Source organism: Melopsittacus undulatus, chromosome 8 (assembly GCF_012275295.1).
Source record: "Melopsittacus undulatus isolate bMelUnd1 chromosome 8, bMelUnd1.mat.Z, whole genome shotgun sequence".
Classification (NCBI taxonomy): domain Eukaryota; kingdom Metazoa; phylum Chordata; class Aves; order Psittaciformes; family Psittaculidae; genus Melopsittacus; species Melopsittacus undulatus.
Window position 1 is genome coordinate 44,554,851 of NC_047534.1, and position 20,884 is coordinate 44,575,734.

At 40.7% G+C, this 20,884-nt stretch overlaps 1 protein-coding gene across 1 annotated transcript in view; it reads left to right on the forward strand.

Annotated features, from left to right (window-relative positions):
• The first annotated feature begins 15,541 nt into the window (after window positions 1–15,541).
• COBLL1 (cordon-bleu WH2 repeat protein like 1) overlaps window positions 15,542–20,884 on the forward strand; it is an 84,840-nt gene continuing 79,497 nt past the window's right edge. Inside the window, exon 1 of the mRNA XM_031052134.2 lies at window positions 15,542–15,951. Within this exon, the coding sequence (XP_030907994.2) occupies window positions 15,908–15,951 (44 nt within the window). The 5' untranslated portion in view covers window positions 15,542–15,907. The remainder of the gene's footprint in view (window positions 15,952–20,884) is intronic.

Here is a 20,884-nt window from a genome sequence, read left to right on the forward strand (position 1 = left end):
TATCAGAACACCTCTCATGGCTTTCTGAAATTCAGGAATGAAGTAATTTGTTCATGTTTTTAGTGAAAAGACAAGCACTGTAATGGTGTATATTGTTTTTGTAGACTGTATGCTTTACCTGAACTTCCATGGCAGAGTTAAGGACAAATACAAGCAAGTCCATGCAGCTAGAGTCTTTGAATGCAGCTCTTACTCTGTACTGCATATGAATTTAGAACTACAGCTCATGTGCAGCTTGAAATCAAGGCCATTTGCTTGAGTGAATCTACCCTGCAGCAAATTGTCTTGGGCATGTTCTCATGGAAGCTCTCAGGATCTCCTTTGTGAATAACAAGGATGATGGCAACTATTAAAATTAAGTATGGCTATAGATTTTCCTTGTCACATGTCCATCCTTTTTGATTTTGATTTCTACTACTTCTGTTGCTTTGTTATTCTTCTTGCAGACAACATTTACTGTGCTTCAAATGGTGTCCATCAGTCCTCTTATTCCAGTAACAACTGTGTTTAAAGGCCTTGTTTCTTGCTCTGAATTCATAATAGTCCTCAAGCAGTTTTATTCACATTCATCTTTGGCTAGGGGATGAGATAATTTTTCTCTTAAATTGAGTGCATATATTTATATTTTTGTTGATCTCATCCACAGTAGACTTGGGGAATCAGAAAACCAGCATGGATGTGCTGAGATGGAGGTCATGGGGCTGAATGTCACAGAGTTCAGGCATACAATAGCTGCTGACTGCTATTTTCCTGTGAAGAATAGGGGATTGCTGTGACAGAGGCTCTGAAATCTCTGGCAACATGTAGCGGACAGACTGCAGTAGGATCAGAGCAGGCCTATATAGGCCTGGTGGTTTAGCATGTGTTTTGATAACAGCTTCAACAGGAAGCTATTTTCACCTGATGCTTGTGAGCTACCTAACATATAGTGTCCCCCACACTAAACTGACCCTTCAGGGAAATGCAGTATCAGTTACCTCAAAACCTGGCTCTTGCAGTAGGTTTTAGAGGCTTTAGAGAGGGGACTGGTCTCCTGATCAGAGACCAAAGGGCAAAGAACTGGGTATATCTACAATGCAAATATATACCAGCTGGCCCTGGATGTCCCCTCGACAAAATAAGGTACTGCTCTGGCTCTAGGTATAATTTGTGTGTGCATGCATGCCTGTGTGTGAGACTTTTTTTCAGCCCAAAATATTTAGAATAATGTGAAGGATGTGAGCAGCTATTGGGACTGGTGAATGTCCTGGTTTGAGCAGTAGCAGTCATTTTTCTCCTTGATAGCTGGTGCAGTGCTGTGTTTTGACTTTCAGGCTGAGAACGTTTGTTGATAGCGAGCATGTTTTGAATTACTGCTCAAATGTTTGGTTTTTACAAGGCCTTTTTCTGAGCTTATGCTCTGCCAGGGAGGAGGGGAGGCCGGGAGGAAGGAGAGACAGGACACCTGACCCAGGCTAGCCAAAGAGGTATTCCATACCATAGCACGTCATACCCGGGATGTAACCGGGAGAAGCCCAGAAGGGCTGGAGCTCTGGGGGGATGGAGGAGGTATCGCTCGGTGCTCAGTTGGGCAGGGTGGAGTGAGTTATGGGTTGGTGGCTGGTGAGGTGTTGTATTCTCTTCACTTGTTATTGGCTGTATCATTATTATTTGTAGTAGTAATGGCAGTAGTGATTTGTGTTATACCTTAGCAATTAAACCGTTCTCTCAATCCGTGGGGGCTACATTCTTTGGATTCTCCTTCCTAACTCTCCGGGAGTTGGGGGAGCAAAGGGGGGGGAGTGAATGAACGAACTGTGTGTGGGCTTGATTTAAACCACGACAGTGAAGCACTCACAGATAGTATTATACAGGAGATACAGCAAAGAATACTAGCTAGTACAGTCACACCATGCCAGGAGTGTTGTAACAATTAAGCAGCATTGATGAACAAGGGTGTGCAGAGTTCAGTCTTTCTCTATGTTCCTATGTAATTCAGCAGTAGAGACACAGCCTGTTTTCACGGTAAAAAGTCTGTGGTAGATTTATACCGATGATATCAGGAGATATCACTGTACCATTTACAGTTTTCAGATAATGTCAGAAGAGGCTAATAAGAACTAATATAGACTTGTTTATTTAGAAACCGCTTCATAAATAGACAAACTAAAATCAATCCCAGAATTGCAGTGGTTTCTTGTTCTACCTGCAGAGGGCATTCATACTATTCAGTAGATCATTTCTCTCCGCAGTGAATTCAAGGGATTATTTTATGGTCGTCTCAATTAAGGGTACTTGTATCAGGAGCTTTGTGGTACTTGGTTTACTGAGCATACCTGCCTTCTGCAAAGAATCTGAGAACCTATAGCTAGGTATATATGAAAGAGCAAAACAATGTGCTGGGAGCAATTCTGTGATTCTGTGAGAAGAGTTATAAGAGATGGTCAGATTTTCTAAGCAAAACCACCATTTTGCTTGCAGAACTTTTTCATGTTAATTATAAAGTTTTTTTAATTTTATTATTATTTTCTAACCCTTTCCATTTTAATGGTCTTTTACACTTAACTTGTTGTGCATAATGATAATTTTTTTAACTCCTTTTCAATAAATCTACTCCGCAGAGCTTGCACTGAACTTGCAGAAAGCAGCTAAAGTTGCAAATATGAAAATTTTGGAAAAGATAAATCCAACTAAAGTGTAGAAAGATGGTATTTTATTTTCTTCAAACCAAGAAGCCTAAGAGGAAAAAAAGCACTATATCACGGCTATTAATCAAAATACTTTTCAGAGCATTTGTTTCCATTTTAAATCTATTATGAATGTGATTATTGTAATTTTCTTGAAAAAGGAACATGCCCCTTTGGGAGGCTCAGGAAGTATCTTCATAAAGAATCTCCCCATCCTGGAAGTGGCCAGGGCACAGAATGTAGACTAGCTGGAAGAACAGGTCTGATAAATGGTAACCCAGGCCTATTGTATCAGACAATGGCAACTGCTGAACAACACTGGCAGGGCAGTATTAGTCTGCACAAGAGACAACCTGAAGCACAGAACAGTCCAGATCCTATTCATGAGATATTTGTTGGTCCTTAGATGCCTCAGGAAGAGAAAATGATGGCTGTTAGAAAGTTAGCAGGCTATAACAGTTCATAAGAGAGCTTTAAGAAATAGAAAAAGCAAGGAACAAGAGGAGTTTCTACCTCTTTTTGAGACTAGTCATTCTACTTTGGGGCATTCAAGGTTTTAAGACAATATTCTGAGGAAGTCTGTATTCATTATGTCAAAATGATCGTGAAGTGTGTCACTGAAAATCCAGAGCATTGAGATGAGGATAAAGTGCTTGTCAGGAAGGTCATCCTTGGCAGCACATGCACCTGTATTGCAGTCCACAGTATCGCTAGAACTGCAGTTTCCTTTCATGTAATAATCCAGTGCGTATTCATGAAACCGAGAGTGACTGAATGCTATATTCCAACTTCTAAGTGCCTGACAGCTATCCCCTTGGATGCATATATTTCTGTAGACTCTTTATACTGTCACAAGCTGCTTGACACACAGCATTCTCCTTTGAACTCTCATCAGCTCTCTGACAAAGCTTATTGACTATTCTGTAGTGGAACTTACATAATAAATATTTGAGTGCAATCACTGCAGATGGTGTGCTAAGACTTGCTGCTGCCAATCATATTTTTAATACAGAAACCTTTCTGCTTATTCACACTTCCAGTAAAATAGTTTATGAGCCTTAACAATTTGAAAAGTGACTAGGGTTACACTGATTGCCAGGTGAAAGAAATTCAGGAAAGCTTTTCTTGCTGGCTGACACAGAGATCTCTCTCTATAGAATCCCCCCATCCTTACAATGGGCTCTATAACATTCTAGTAAATTAGGCTTATAATGCCCAGTGAATTTGTCTGTTATTGGAAAAAAAAAACTCCTAATTCTGCTGGGTCAGATATTGCTAAAGAGATTAAATTACAAGTTACCTGACTTTCATATGCCTCTGGGTAGTGAAAGGGAGGACAGGAGGAGTTGTTGGAACTTGCTGTTTGTTGTAAATTTGGCAAGGAATTCTACCCATTTTATTATTCCTCTTTTTTGTTTCCTGTACTGCAGACTTAACACGAATACTATTCAAGCAGGATGTGCTAGTCACATAGATCCTGAAGCAGATAAGTGAGATTTCTAGCAGAAGTGGGAAAAGGCATTACCACCCCATTCCTTTACCTCCACGTTCCATGGTGGCAGTTATGAAAGGTTTAATAGATTAGTTTATAATTCCATTATTCCAACAAGGTCAGGGGTTTTGTCATGCTTACTATGTTAATTTGAGGCCTGACTTCAGGGATGTTTGAGCTGACTTTTACAAATCAGTAAAATCACTGGTGTTTTTCATTGGACAAGGTGAAACCTTTAATAATCTCTGGAAAGTTTATTTGGCCTTGATGAGACTTCTCACCTAAAAGTGTGAAAGGTAAAACATTTACTAAAATCACGTCCTGAAGTTTGTCTGTAATTTCCATCATGGTTTTTCTCATACCCCTGTTTTATCGGCTACTAATTTTCTCCTTCAATAAATAAGATCCTTTCTGTTAATCTGTAACTGAAGTAGACTGTTTGCAAAAGAAATGCTACAGTTCTAATCAGATTGCTGTCTACTATGGCATTTTGCAATGTGTGATACTTGCTGCTATCTGGTACAACTTGGAGAGATCTCCAGAAAAGCAGGTTTGCTGGATAAACACAAGGAGTAAGCTGTGTGGCATGGAAGGACTTGAGAACTATTATTTCACTATTCCAGCATCAGGTTAAAGTTGGCATGACTTAAGCACATTTCAGATTGCTGGTGTTCTCTGTCATGTCATACTGACCTCAGATACCTTTTCTGTGCTGTGCACTTGTTTTTACCTGGATGATATTTGACTTGCACAGTCATATGACAAGCTTCCAGATTTCAGTGGATTTTTTAAGGCACTGTATACAACTTAGGTTCCTGTTTGTAACAGTTAGCTACACATAATTGCTACAGTACTTACGAGAAAATTCTCTTCACAGTGACTCTGATAATAAATTCTGAACACTGCCCTCACTATCTCCCCCATGTTCTATTTTGCTGAAGATTGCAAAGTGCTTCTTTACTTATCATAGGCCCCAGATGTCTAGGATGCTTTCACTGAAGTAACTTTCAGAATATATCTCATGATTTAATTTGGAGTTAAGAGAGAAGCTCAGTAAAAACTAGAAAAATGGACATGTGTAAAGATAGAACTTCAATATATTACAAAGCTGTTCCTCTGAAATCAGCCTCCTGGCTTTTTTTCTCCTTCAGCACTATGGTTCACATCTCTCTCTGAACTTAGAGAAAACTGGAATGTGTTCAAAAATGACACTGAAAGAGCCATCAGTTAGGGATGATCTCTGCAATGATCAGTAATTGTTATTGGTACCCTTCCAGGCACGTATATAGCACAGATGGAAATCCTAGTACAAATTCTCTCAGAAGATAGCACGGCAGTTTCCAACTGTCTGCCTCATGCAGGTGAACAGGCTTATGATTAAAGTCTCCATCATAAACTACACACAAAAAACTTGCTGTAAGCAAGTGTGCAAGATAGCATTACATCACGTATAAAACAAGGTAATGTTGTCCACTATAATAAAATTTATTAGGAAAAAGAAAGGGGGAAAAAAGAAGTTTCCTCATATGTTTAAAAACAGTTTAAGACAATTCCCCTTCCTCATTACTCCCCATCTAAGTGATCCCTATCCAAGTCCTGTCTTTTACTTGCTTTTGTGAACCAATTTAAAGAGAAATGGGGACTTAAATGTCTCTGACCTTTGAAAAATTAGACTTCTTAGCCTGAATGGTAGGAAGATGGTAAACCTTGAAAACACGTTTGAACTTTGAAACATCCGGTACATTTGCACCTCTTAAGAATCACAAAGGATATGGCCCTTGGTTGGAGTTCATCCAGGGTGTCTGTGTTCTGCATTGGTGAACCAATGTTTTCTTCTTTGTAGAAGTAGTGCTTTGGTTTACTGGAGAAGCAGTACATGTTTCTATGCCTCCTTGACTCTTAGAATACAAGATTCACTTTTATTGTTCTGCTTTCAACAGAACATATATTTAGTCTGTTTTGCAATTCATAAGCATCAGATTAACTGAATAAAGATGTATTCAGGTTAAGTATTAGTGATTTAAATCTTTGTGAACTAGAGTTTAGTTGTCAGCTACATGTTTATTCTGTATCATAAAAAGGATTAAAAATCTGATATTTCATTGAAAATTATAGGCAAAAATAATGTCATTTTGTCTTCAGTAATTCCAACGAAAAATTGCAGTAGTCTAGATAATTAGATATAGTTGTGTCTGCCATCTCAGTTTGAAAGACCTAAATGCCAATTCACATTCACTGCCTTTCAGGTTTACATGTGAATGATAGCTGCTTGATGAAGCTTCATCCTGCTTTAGTTCTTTTCATACATTAAGACAGTAACAAATCTGATTTCCTGACTCAGGCTTAGGCAATTGATCAGAGCTATTGGAGCACCTTGAAGAGTACCAGCATTAAACTCTCTCAGTCCTGACTAAGAGTAAAGTTGTGGCAAAATTTGTACTGCACTATTCTTTATGGACTCTGCACTTTTTATTTTTTTTTTTTTCATCAGCAGCACGTGATGTGGAAAAATGTGGCTTGAAAAGAAAAAAGAAAACAGGAATATTTTATAGGGATATTTTATTTGCTAGAAATTACGACGAATAGTTACACAGCCTAGCCTAATAGTCACTCTGATGTAGAGGACAGAGTGACTTGGAGATTAAAGCCTTAGTATGCATGGTTAACCATCTGTCCAGCCCAAGAACCTTATTTTTACTTGTGCCATGAATCTGTTCCTGTATCTTCACTTTCCTTAACATGTGGTCTGGCCTTCCTGGACATTTTTACCTCTTGGTTCTCTTCCTGTCATCTCAGTCTTCATATCTTAAACTGAAAAATTTCATGTTTCCTTTTAACATTGATAATCACAGTCGATGTTTTAAAACAGTTTCCTTTTGCCCTTCCAGGAATTTATCTGCTAAACCACTGTGCAGCTTTATCTCCATGTTTTTTCATTCACTTTAAATGTTTTAAAAATCTTCTGCCCTTGGGCCAAGGATTTCCTGAGGTGCATCTTGAATTGCTTAAAACGGGTTATGCAGCAGCGTTCTGTCTGTAAAATCAAGAGACAAGAGTTAGTTCACTTGAAATATTTGTGTGACTCAATTCAGATTGATGCCATGTTGACCAGAGTCTACAGCTGCTTATTTCTCAAATGCAATTTTATAAGTAGCAAAATAAAAAAGAGTACAAAGGATTTAGGGTGACTATTTCCCCTGTTTTATTTTGCTTTTGCAACTGGGCAGTTCAACCCTGTTTCAAACTTTTCTCTTTAACTGTTTGTCCTAAATAGACTCTGATGCATTTAATTAGCATATACATGCTTATCTTTGTGCATCTGTAACCTGGAATGAAGCCCAAGAACTTGTATTTGACTATAATGAGCTGACTTTTAAAGTTCAACTAGGTCAATAAGCATTTCATTCACTGCTAGGAAGAGATAAAACATCTCCTTGTCCCAGTGCTGTCACTTTCACACACACTGGCCTCAGAGTTGTTAATAAGGCCATTCAGCATCACTGGTTTACATAGAGCTTCTAAAGCCAATACCCAAGCAAAGCATTCAGCAGAGCTGTAATTTACCTTCTAACACCACCAAACTGCCTTTGCCAGCTCCTTGAATGCCTAATACTTGAAAGGTGTGGTGCATTACAATGTAAAAAATAAGACTGAAGGCAAAATCCTGAAATAATAATTACAGTAGGTTCAAAGAAACCACAGACATCTATAGCACTCCTTTACCTTTATTAAAACTCAGGCCTTTCTATTTCAGATCTCCAAATATAATCTCAAGAACCTCAGAGCATAAGAATGGCCTCTCTGTGTCAGATTGAATGCCTTATCTAGCCCCATATCCTGTCTTAGACAATGTCCAAAAATGGATGTTGATGGAACGTTATACACTTCCACAAGTATTCCTATTATCAAGCAATCTGTGGTTCAGGAACTTCCTGAGTCAGAGACAGTGCTTTGTATTTAATAACTCTTGATGGATTTCTTTCCCATTAACTTGCCTAGTCTTCTCCAGGAAGAGATAAGAGAGAGAAAACTGGTGCACTTTTCATTTTCTAACCTTTATTTCTGGGGAAAATATTGGCCCCATTCCACAAAGTCAGAAATAGCTGTAGTGCTCTTACAGCAGCTGAGCGGCCTAGGGCTCAGTATAGAATGGTGATGGCAATGTCACATCTGGCATAAATGTGTGACAGTGGAGCTGCACATTGGGAGTGGAGTGGAACTGGCTGATGAATTCAAAATCTTTATGCTGTATTGGGTTTTTTTTTTTGATTCTCAAAGGAGAAGGTTAATAGTACCTCTAATGAGCTACTTAAAAGTTGAATCTTCAGATCTTTTAATTGTGCAGTGGTACTGCTATGCATTGCATAGTCTTCTAAATCTGACCTAATGCCCAAGTCATATTGGTTGAATTAAGGGCATTTCTGTTTGCTGGTTTCATGTGGACCATTTATAGCTTTAGCCCAGCTTGTCTATTTAATTGGAACTATCTGGACAGCTTAATGCAACTTTTGTCTATGATTAGTATACAGTACTTAGCTAGAGTGAATTAATGTACAATAATAACCAATGTAAACTGCTGCATGTATACATAATAATTAACATGTCAGAATTCTAAGCATCATTATATTTGATTTTACACCGTAGTTATTTGTGAGAGTACTTTGCTGCTTAATTACCATTTTTTGTTTACAGGGCAAATACAGTGATATATATACTGGTGCATACATACTAGAGAATATACTTGTGCTGTCCTTGAGCTATCCTGTACTGTGCACTGCTACTAAGAATGGCTAAAGAAATAAAGAATTTTGCTTCTCCAGGAAACCTGGCTCTGAAAAGGAGTTGTTAGCCTGTGCTGAGCTTCAGGCAGCTGCTAGTTTCAAACTGTCTTTGGCATGTCTGCACAAGCTGCTTTGACTACACATAGATGCTCACTACTGAGGTAATTCTGTAAGGAGACACTGGCAAACTGCAGAAAAGAAACATGAGTCAGAGCTGGGCCTTGAAAGGACTTGAAATTATTTGTGCAAACTCAGATCAGTAATAATTTTCAACTGAAGACCTCAAAGAATTTCTGCAACGGGTATTTCACCTCCCTCTGATGAGGCAAACACCAGGCATAAAGCCACATTATCCTAGTACACAGCCTTGAGCTGTGTAAAAACACGTCTGTGTTCATTCTTGCTTCTTAGAATCATAGTGATAAGTGATATAGTTGGAAAATGTATTTGAAAAGGTTGTGGGAATTGTCACAGTTGGTAAACCCTGCCAGGTACTCTGGCTGAAACTTTTATGTAAGTACCTGTTTGTGACTTTTATTCAAATGTATATTGGGGGGAAAAAAAAATTAATCGAGTTTACTGACAAATTAGACCACTCATAATTTCTGGATTTGTGAGGCAGCATATATGCCTACAATGTAAGGTAAATACTGCAGTGTTGTATTCTTGAAACTGCCACCATTTGAAGGTGAGATGAGCCTTTTTTCTTTGACAAACAGATTTTTTCCAGGTCCCTAGAATTTACTGTATGCACAGATGTGATCAGAATTATCCTGGATTAGTCTGTGCAAAACATTGCTGTACCATCCTTTGTTTAAAATAAACAGGACGAATACTTTCCTCTGGAGCAATGTTGTGGGCCCATTCCAGTGGTAGGTGCCTAAAGCATACCCGAATTAGAGTGCTGCACATAGAGCAGAGTCTCTTTCTTGTTAGCATTCCAGAGGAGGAGCACCTCTTCCCTTCTCTCCTCCGCCCTTACTCCTCCGCCCTTATTCAGTTGTTTAATCAGAGTGTGCAGTTCATAACATCTGAGTTAAGTATTTAACGCCCTTTCCGCTCTTGAAAAGCATCTTGACATATGGCACTAGATTCTACCTAAACGTATGCCGTGTCTCAGAGGATGTTCAGAAAGCATGAGCCCTGTAGTTACCCAGGGTAGTTCTGAGCAGGCTAGCTGAAGTACTGAGATACAAATGTGTGCAGCATAAAGCTTCTCCTGGGCTAATACACCTTGCTTTCAAGATACAGTATAACCATAGCAATACAGATTTCATAGAATCATAGAATAGTTAGGGTTGGAAAGGACCTTAAGATCATCTAGTTCCAACCCCCCTGCCATGAGCAGGGACACCTCACACTAAACCATATCACCCAAGGCTTCATCCAACCTGGCCTTGAACACTGCCAGGGATGGAGCATTCACAACCTCCCTGGGCAACCCATTCCAGTACCTCACCACCCTAACAGTAAAGAATTTCTTCTTTATATCCAGTCTAAACCTCTGCTGTTCAAGTTTCAACCTGTTACCCATTGTGCTGTCACTACAGTCCCTAATGAATACTCCCTCCCCAGCATCCCTGTATTTCAGGACCTAAGATAATTCCTCTATGACACCTTACTACTGCTACATTTTCTGTATCTCTGATAAAGAAATTCCCACATCTTTTGGATTTAAGTGTATTTTTCTAATAGAAAAAGGAGATTATGTTTCTTGTGTTATTGTACAGTAAGACATAAGCTAATGCATTACTAACCACTTAAATAAATATTATAAACGTATTTTCTTTCCAAAGGTTTTTTTTTTCATAAATATTTTTAGTGGTTAGACTCTACAGACTGCAGTGTTGATGATTTTTTGCACTGTGTACTTTCCTAGTTATATACATTCATAATTTGTAAATTTAGTGCATGATAGCAATTTGGTAAACTTGTAGTTTCTTCTAAACCCTAGGTAGGATTAACATTTAAATTCATTCTTATCTATCCTTCATTGCAACTACTGTGGTTAGTATGATTTGAAAGCATTAGATAAAGCTGTTTTAAAAAATAATTAATGTTGCAACAGTATATCCTTCAGGATGTATGTGATTCTCTATCTTAAATCACTCACTGCTCCACATCATTGAAGCTTTCTAGTATTATTCAAGTGCAAAGTTAGTCCACACAAACACCTAACTAATGGTTATTTTATGCATTTCCCAAAATACTGTTCAACAAACAAAGAAACTTACAAACCATGACATGTAATGTGTTAAAACGATCACCTCAATGATCCAAAGGCAAAAATAAAACACTAACAGAGTAAAAATATAATGGCAGCAATGGGAATGCATCATGCTAATTTTAAATATGACATAAAAGGAAAATGTAACTCAAAGTAAATGCTTGAAACACATTAGGGGCAAAGTATATTTGGGACAGTATTAATGAAAGAAAAAAATACTTTTGGATCTAACCCTGTGTTTACTATTGCATGTAGTGGCAGCTATTGCAAAAGCCCTCTATAAAAGACAAAAATGCCTTAGTCCTATATTTGACAGTATATGGGGTACCTTTTCATAGCCTTATTTGTAGCTCACCTGTCTGGCCAAAGCACTAAACTGCCAACTGCATTGCTTACAGCTTAGAATAATGTGATCCATCTGCTTCTTAGAGTGAAACCTGTCTTTGTGTAGATATGACCTAGGTAGAAATTATGAAAATATTCCATTCTATTCTATTTTTTCTATTAAAAAAAAAATAATGCAGTAGCCCTCCTGTAAACTGAATACACACTCCAGCATCTCAGAGATGTCTTTCTTGTAGTGAGGGGCCCAAAACTGAACAGTGTTAGAGGTGTGGCCTTATCAGTGCTGAGTTCAGGAAAACGGTGTTCTTCAATTAAGCACACAGTTTAGAGGAGCACAAAAACCTGTCCCTGTGCCTGCAGCAATACTTTCAGTGGCTGTATGCATGTGGCTGCATGCTTCCCAAAACCTCACCCACAGGCTGGAATGCAAACACAGAAAAGGCAACTGTTCAACAGGATGCAGTGTAAGTTGATTGCCTGCTCTGTAGAAAAAATGACATAGAGGTTTTCATTTAAACAAAAGCAAGAATCATATAATAAATTCCTTGTTTTATCTTTATGCCATAAAGGTAACCCTCCCCCCCCAATTTTAGTCATATCTACTATACAGAATAAAGCAGTTCACTTTTTCTAATACATTTTAATTATGCATAATAAAATTAATTTAACAAGGAAAACACCCTTCAATTCCATGTTTTATTTCACACCTATTTTGCAAATATTATTCAAAACAAGTACTCCGTGCTACAGTAATGTTTTACTATGTACAAAACTGGATTAAGAGAGCATTCAGATTACATCCTTAAATCTTGATAGGCCCCTAATATGCAGTTATATATGAATAAATTTTAAAAGAAATACCTTGTAAACAGACCTTTGCAACAGTGAAAAATATTGTAAGGCTCCTGTTGTCTGTTTAACATTTCTAATGGCTTTCCCCACAGGCAATAATAGGCATGCCTGTTTGAAAATCTGTTACATTTCTACAGCAACTTTCATCCCCAAATATTTGTATTCCACATTTCTGGCAACCTCTTGAACAGAGGAGAGTAACCACCAGCACTGTCCTAGTGTGTGGGTAAAGGCATGGAGATTTTCCCAAAGCCATCTAGGACAACTCCTGACTCTTACAAAAAATGCCATGGGATATTACTTTTTCAGAATAGGCAGGACTTTGTTTGTAGTAATTTAACTTGTGTGAAAACTCCATAGTTAGGAAGCTGCCTGGAACTCTGCACCTCTACCCAAGACAGAGGTTCTCTTTCAAATAGCAATTGCAAATAACAGTTCACACTACAAGCATAACTTGAAGGTTATACTAACAGTTATCAGAACTAGGTACTAATCTGCAAACATTTATACTGAATATACAATGGCACCAAATATGTTCACTAAGTGCAGTGCAGGGCTACTTGTCACAGGGATTAATGCCTCCAGATAAATGATAGTTTTAGCTCAAACCGTAGACAAAGGCTTACATTATTGGAGCTGTGCAATTAATAACCTGCCACTTCATTAACTGCTGCAATGCTATCTTCACAGATCAGCATGAAAAACCTAGGGAACTTTGCTTTAAACATTTTTCTTTGGAAAATTCAAGAGGAGACACAGGAATAGTGTGTTAATAACCCCCTTGGTATTCTCTGTTGCAGCCTCCTGTTTATTGCGTATGAGAGTTACATTTGCTTTTTATGAGCAACATTCTGAGTTCAGGACAAAGTTGGTAACTTTATAAAAATAGAAAAACTCCAAACCAGTATGTGGCTGTCAACATCTTTTGAAACCGGAACACAGAACTGATTTTCTGTTGTTAAAAAACCAAAATGCCATAGTCACCCAGAGCTTGTTTTTAAAAACAGATCCTTAAGACAAATGTTATCTCCAGGATCTCTTAAAACAAAACAATTTTAAGTCTAGTCATCATAAAACTGTCACTGCAGAACATGGCCTGCAGGCACTCAAGTTTAGAGCCTACAGTGTTTCTGGTGATTAGTATTTCAGACATGCTTAGTTAAAGACCGAGATTTGAATAAGAGAAGTGGTAATGTAATTAAATAAGCATAACCTTCCCCCCTTAAGTGAGGTTGGCATTATTCAGTGAACTGCTTTTTTAGATAATTCCCCAGTCTCGCAAATTGCCGCCACTAACAATTTTTTAGGATATTTCTCTGCTGTCACTTTCCTGCCTGGCTTTAGTGAATTTCTACTGTTAGCTCATGCGAGCTATTCAATAGACTTCAATCTTCATGGCATTAGTACTTGCCAAAAGAATTAGACTATAGCATATACTGGTTTTCAAATGAGGTTTTAAAGACAACGGTACAACAGTTTCTTTTCTGCTGGTGGTCCAGCAAAGTTTATTAGAAGAGATGACAACATCACACCAACATGTAATTATTCTAATACACAATCAGCTACGATGGTCTTCAGTCGAACCAGCACTGTAATGCTGAGTCATCTGACACCTTTGCAACAGGGGAGTTTCACTACCATTTAGAAAATGGAGTCATTTAATGGTTTTGCCCAAGAAGTAACTGTTTGGAAACATGAAGTTCTTTTGTACTTGAACTGAGGCTACACATTGAATGCAGAAAGTTTACCCTGCTCTGACTGCAGGCACAGTCAACATACAAAGGAATTTGTCAGCCTTCCTCCTAACCTAGGAAGTGGCTAAACAATTTGAGTAGCGTGAGAAAAGAAAGTGGACCGTCAAAAGAGAGAATGGGTCAGATACTCACATAAGGGCTTCAGTGGGCTGGTTCTCAAGTTTCTTACTGATCAACTGGTTGAACACTGACTCTTTGAAAACTGTACCATGGAAAATCCATCTGACTCATCAGTGGTTAAATCTTTTTTGGTTTAAGAAAGGTACACAGGTTCATGGGGTGTGCCCAATAATGGTATGTGGTTATTCAGGGTGTGAGCAACCTCTGCAGTCTGTCAAAACAGGCAACGTCAGGGTTATTTCAACTATTGAAGAAGCAGAAAATAAAAGTAGAAGAAAATCTTTATTAAACAAGCACAATACAAATAAGAAGGGCATACAGGGAGAAGCATCATATTATTAAACTGCCGTATCTGCATTATACTATATACAATATTATACTAGACACTGTCCATATTATGAAACAAATAGCATAGAATGATCAATTACAGTAATTTTTCCAGAGATGCAATCCTAGAACTAGTCAGGAGAAGGACATTTACTAGAATGCAATGTTCTACTTTTTCCCGATGAAAAAAAAAAAAAGAAAAAAAGAAAAAAAAAGTATAAATGTTCTGTCGTTGGCTGTTCTTCACCTTCTGTTAAGCACTGGCCAAAATACTACCTGCATGAAGAGCTGCATATATGTGACTGTGCCACTGTATCACCTCCGGAAAGGCGCTTTTTGCCCACACGGCTGGGTAACATGCACTGCCAGATCTGCTCGCCAGGTATGGCAAAGGAGCAGTTTGTCACACAGGAAGGGGTGAGCTGCTATCAAGCTCAAAAAGCGAGCCGAAGATAGAGCTGAAACCGCTCTAACACCGGCAGTTAGCCCCCAGTGACACGGACGGGTCACGCTGTGCTGCAGCCGGCTCGGCAGCCCCAGGCACAGCCGGCGGGTAGGGAATGCGGATTGGGATCGAGCTCCGGGCTACGGGGCAACTTCCTCGCACACACCCAGGACAAGTCCCGGCGGCACGACCACGGGCACACGGTGCGCTAGCTTTCTTCCCAGAGCGAAATGGGTTTGCTTGAGGACGGTGGAGCCCAGAGCGGGGTCTGACCGCAGCTGGCCCGGCTGTCCCCACCTGTAGGGGTTTCGCCCCGCGCCCTGGTGGCTGGAATGAGGAAGGGCCGAGCCCAAGGCGGCCGCCGGGACTCTTTGCTCTGGGAGAGGAAAATTCCAGCCGCGAGGAGCGGCCCTGCCCCTCCTGGCAGCCGCTGCCGGGCCGAGTCCCCGCACCGGCCGGGCGTCGGGAGGGAGAGCCGGGTGCCGGGTGTGTGGAGGCGGGTGGGCGGGAGAGGGAGGAGCTGGGACGGGAACAGGGAGCCTCTGTTCCTGCGCGGGTGCCGGAGCAGGGACGGTTCCGCGGTTCAAGTTTCTGGCCGCGAAGTTTCTTTCTGCTTTGTGTCTTTGCCCCAACCGCCCAAGGTGTGGTTCAGCGAGCAGCAGCCCCGGCGCAGGCAGCCGAGCTGTGTCCGCGGCCGGCGTCCCATGGCCGTGCTGTAATCAGCGAGGAATGCCTGAGCTCTGGGGCAAGGCGGCGCTGGGGGCGGCAGAGCGGGGCCGTCTTCCTCGGCCCGCCCCGAGCAGGTGAGGCGGGCAGCCGTGGCGCTGTGCGGGCGGACCCAGCGTTTACACCCGCCCTGCCCCTGAGAGCTGACCGCCGCTCACCCAGTCCCGCCGGCATGGACGGCCGCGCTCCGCAGGCGGCAGCCCCACCGCCCGCAGGGTAAGCACCGCTCGCAGCACGGGTTGGGAGGCCCGGGGGGTGGGGGGGGGCCGGCGGGGACCCGCGGTCATTCCGGGCCGTGTGTGGGGCTGGATGAGGTAAGGTGCGAGGGGGCAGCTCGGGGCGGGGTGCGCCGTCTGGGACGCAAGCGGGGCGAGAGACGGCTTCGGCGGCGGAGGGAGCGGGGCGGAAGCCCCGGACGGGATCGCAGCGCCCGGCCGAGCCCAGCTGGGAGGCGGGAGGAAGATGGAGCAGCGCGCGACCGTTAAACGGTTGCCGGCGCGACGGGAGCAGCGTTCCCCGCTCCTCGACAGCACTTGGGCCGCTGGGAACGGGCTGCGGGACGAGGTCGTCGTGTCTCTGACGCTCTTCGTGATCGGCTCCTCGGGGAAGTCTCTTAGCGCAGTTCGTCTGCGGGGCCGTCTGAGAGGTGCGTCTGTGCCGGCGTTCAGTTGTCCGTGTGAAAGTGGCGGTGTGGGAGAGCTGGGCGCTCCTCGGGGCGTTGGGAACTGCCCGCACTGGAAGAGAAACAGCAAATAAACAATCGGCAGCTGTTGGGAGAAGTCAAAGGGTTGGTTTGTTTGTTTTTTGAATGCTAGGCTCCTCTGATGAACTGCTTATAATCTGTCAGCATAACGTTAAATAGTGTGGTTTTAAATCCGAGATCAGGAGGAGGATGGCTTCCCGTTGAGTTAAGCAGTAAGGTGTGTCTGAATTAATTCACTCAATAACTTCGGTAGGAGGAATTTGAGGGATTAAAAATACTGCCAAGTCTTCTTGAGTTATCTGTAAATAGAAGGAAAAAAGACTTTCTTGAAGCTTCCATATTATATGCAAAAATGGATTATTTGTATTTCTCACCAAGTGAATACAGGATAAACAGGTGCAGCTGGTGGTAATTTGCTGTAGTATTTGCAGCAGCAATCATATGAGTTTTAAGTCATAGCTGTGGTGAATATGGAAGACTCATAGAGGACGGGTCTTTATTCACTTGGGACCTTGTGGTAGTTCCATGTTTGTGCATGGCCACTAAGAAATTAAGTTTTTATTGTTAATCAGTGTAGAAGTTATAAGGACAGTGTAGGCAATCACTGCATCTTTTCAGACTTTGGGTATGTAAGCACAGTTGAAAGTACTTGAATGTAGGGCAATACAGCATGGTACTAGTTTAGGAACTAACTAAAATGGTGTATCTGGAAGGTCTTTGTTTTTGCTTGTGGGCAGGATCATAAAACATGCAAAAAGGTGCAGTTAACATTTTGGTTGCTCTGACAGTTTCTCTAGGCCTGTCACCTGCCATAAAGCTGTTGGTTATACGGGTTTTTGGCTGCCACTTATCTACGTCACGAAAAGTAGTCTGTTCCTTTAATGTGACTTCAAGCATCTGTCAGCATTCACATCTCAGTTTTGAAAAACACGTAGCTAACAGCAGTGCTCATTTTCGTTAGCCCTGCAGATATATTTTCGGGCCTTTTATCAGCTGTTATCCCGCATAATTTGGTACTTAGGAAATCAATTTACCATTCCTTTCTTGTTACAACAAGAATTCTTTACTGGCAGACTTAATTATTTCCTGAAGATGGTCTAATTTTCTCATCCAAATGCCGGATTTGAGAGGGGAAGAAAACTGGATATACCAGCAAAAACGGCAACTCCCAGTTTACTGAAAATGATCCTCAGATATGTGTTTGTGTAGCAAGCAGTACTGCAGTTTTCTCTCTGAGGCGATGGGAAATATTGTGCAATCTGCAAAGAATTTCAGTTGAAATAGCAATTTTCTTTACCTGTATTACCAAATGATGTGATAACAGCATTATATCTCTGCTTGTCCAGCCAGGTGGAGAATGTTTGTTAATCTGCAGCTAAAAACTATTGACCAGTAAATGTGTTCTTAAATCACTGTTTGAAGTTACATTGTGTAGTAACTGGTAACTCTTCATAGTTTAGAAAGTTGTTATGCTAACTGCCAAGAAGGCTAGAGGTCTTAAAAGTGTTTTGTGGGTTTTCAAGCATTGATGTTTATTTAGCCTTGAAACTTGCATGTGACTTAATAATCAGTGGCTCTTCAATGTAGAATTTTGTTATCAGTTCTATGGGGACAAGCTTTGGGAAAGTATGCTGTGGGTACATCCTAAAAGACAACTTTTTGCATGCAGGATTATGCTTTTCTTGAAACAACGGAAAAAATGTTTATTAAAACTGGCTCTGGATAAAAATATGTGCTTGAATTTGGAGAAAAGTATACCAGTGCTTATTGTCACTGTACAGTCAAGGTAAAGATATTTAAAAAACAGCCTCTGCTGGATTTTCTTTTTTTAATATGGTGAATAGAAGGTGTGCCCAGTGACTGGATGGAATTTTTGGAATATGGTAAATAGGAGGTGTGCCCAGTAACTGGCTGGACATGACAAATAGTTTCTTCTGGCAGAAGAAACTTGGCTAGACCTACTTTAGAGGCATTTTATAGCTCATCTATTTTGCCTTGAGTCTGAGCAGCACTCATGACAGTGTGCTCCTGCTCATCACAGAGCTGAATAGGTTTTACGTATTGGCTATGTTACAGGATGATAGGAAAATGTGTGTTTTATGCTTTAAAAAAGAAAAAAGTGTCTGTGGTTGGTATCCACCTCTTGAACACAGGTTTCCTGCTGTTGCTGGATAGTAATCCTCTTCCCGGGAGTAAATTAATTTTTACATTACCAAACAGATTTCCCGAGTTGACACAGCTCTTTACCATGAAGAACAGTACCATAAGTTAATACACTGTTAAAATTCTGGAGCAAATGTGGATTTCAGTAAATAGAAGATTTTCCTTTGAAATACTAGAATGCACGTTGAGGTCCACTTTCAATTTCTAATCAGTTTCTGATAATTTTACATGATTTCATTTAATACCTTAAATAATATTTAAAGCTATATGCTTACTTTCAAAAGAACTTTCTGACCTGCTTTACCTAAACAAAATCCCTTTGTTTTGTCATTTTCTTTTTATGCGTCTAATGAAAACATGCTGAGGAGATGCTCTTCAGGGGCTGAAGACAGAGATGGTTGTGTCGGAGATAGGTGGGCAAAGCCAAACAGACTTGTAGTTAATTTACTGGAGAAACACCCCTCATGTCTTCATGCTCTCATTCCTCGGTTGCTTGGCCTAGTGAATGTATTTGAAAAGTTTAATAAGAGGGACAGGCAAGAATTCTTTTTCCCATGGTTAGCGCTGTCTCAGGAAGCGCAAGAACAAGAAATGTAGCTTTTCCCTCTGTGTCTGTAACCACTGAGTTTTTGTCAGATCATTTCAACCAGATTATGAATCTCTGGACACATCAGCTGTGGCTCAGTGTTGAGAAGTGTCTGGCATCAAGCTTAGAATACTGATTAGAGCTCTCTTCCTCTCTTTCACATTGTCAGTTGAGCTAGTTCACAACATAGCCATAGGTTTGTTCAAGTATAAATGAAAGTCCTGCCTGTTGTGAAGTATGGGATGGGACAGAAAGTGTGGCAAAGGCTTCAAAACAAGCATTGTATTGCTAAGCCACAGCAGCAGACTGTGAGGTGTGTGTGTGAATTTGCTGCATTGGTGAAATTTAGGTCAGGACTGAAAGTGCAGTATTTTCAGTGAATTGGCTGGTTTTTTTTTTTGCTCTATGTACTGTATTATTGCATACACATATTTATCAATAAATGCAAGACCTTTTGTGCTTGTGCTACTAAATGGTAGCACTATCTAGGATCAGAAGTTAGGCTGGCATGCGTTTTACAAACAGTCCAGTCTTAGGTGTGCTTTATCCCTTAGACTAAGGACTTCAAGATAAGTAGTTCATTTTTTCTCACCCCTGTGACCCTGATGAAGATCAGCTGATTGAGTAATAACGAAATGGAAAGAACTTTGGGAATTCATGATCCTAGAGCTTGCTGGATGTTTGAAACAGGGAGTTAACTACTTTGTGGGTGGATGCCCATCAGGAGCCACTTGAATGCTAGTCATTCCAGGGGCTAATTTGCCAACTGAGTTCTGAACATACATGTAATATTTCTTGAGGTGATTATGTTGTTCTTTTTGATGTATTTGTTTTAACCAAATGGCAGCGACAAATACTTGCATGAGACAGTCGTGCTATGAACTGAATGTTGTAGTTAAAATCTGGTTTGATTACTGAAACTTCATAAAATCTGAAGTCATAGCTGAGTGCCTATGGAGTAGTCAGTGGTAATGTTCACTGTTGGAGTGTGTTGCTGTGGGAATGAGATCAAGGAAACATTAGAGGGTTGAGGAATGTGGATACTAGGGTGAAAAAATGTGTGGGAGGGTAATACACAAATAGAGAAATCAGCAGAAATTCAAAGCTTTGTCCAAGTGTGGTGGTATTCCATGAAAAGGAAAAGTTAGAGCTAGTTAAGTGAGGTACGAACACCCAGGTAAGAGAGAAAGTGCTTGCATCTGGGAGGTGTGTCTCAGTGTTATCTCAGGGTAGATTCCTTTCTATTGTCATGGGGTTTTTATTTGTTGTTGTTGAACTTTCAAGGAGGGGTGTGTATGTAAACCTGAAGATCACTGTTTGTGTTGAGTAGGTGCATCTGTGTTAGGTGGAAGAAGAAAAGAACCTGTTGCAGGGGAGGAAAAGCTTAGATTCCAGAGGAAACTGGAGATCTTTACAGATTCGTGTAATCTGACAGATAAATTAACTCACTAGTAATATTTTAACATCACAAATACGTGGTTCCTCCTGTAATCTAGTAACATCTAAATAGGTCACCCTTCATGAAGTCCAGTACTGTTTCTGACTTCCTTGGCTGTAGCTTGGAAGAAAGTTTCTAACTGTGCAAGTTTTTCTAGCTTGACTGCTGTTGTTTCTAGCTGCCGCTGTTACAGTTTTATGTGTGCTGGGGAGCAGCCCATGCCAAATTATTCAGCCAGCTGCAGGAGTTGTAACAATGT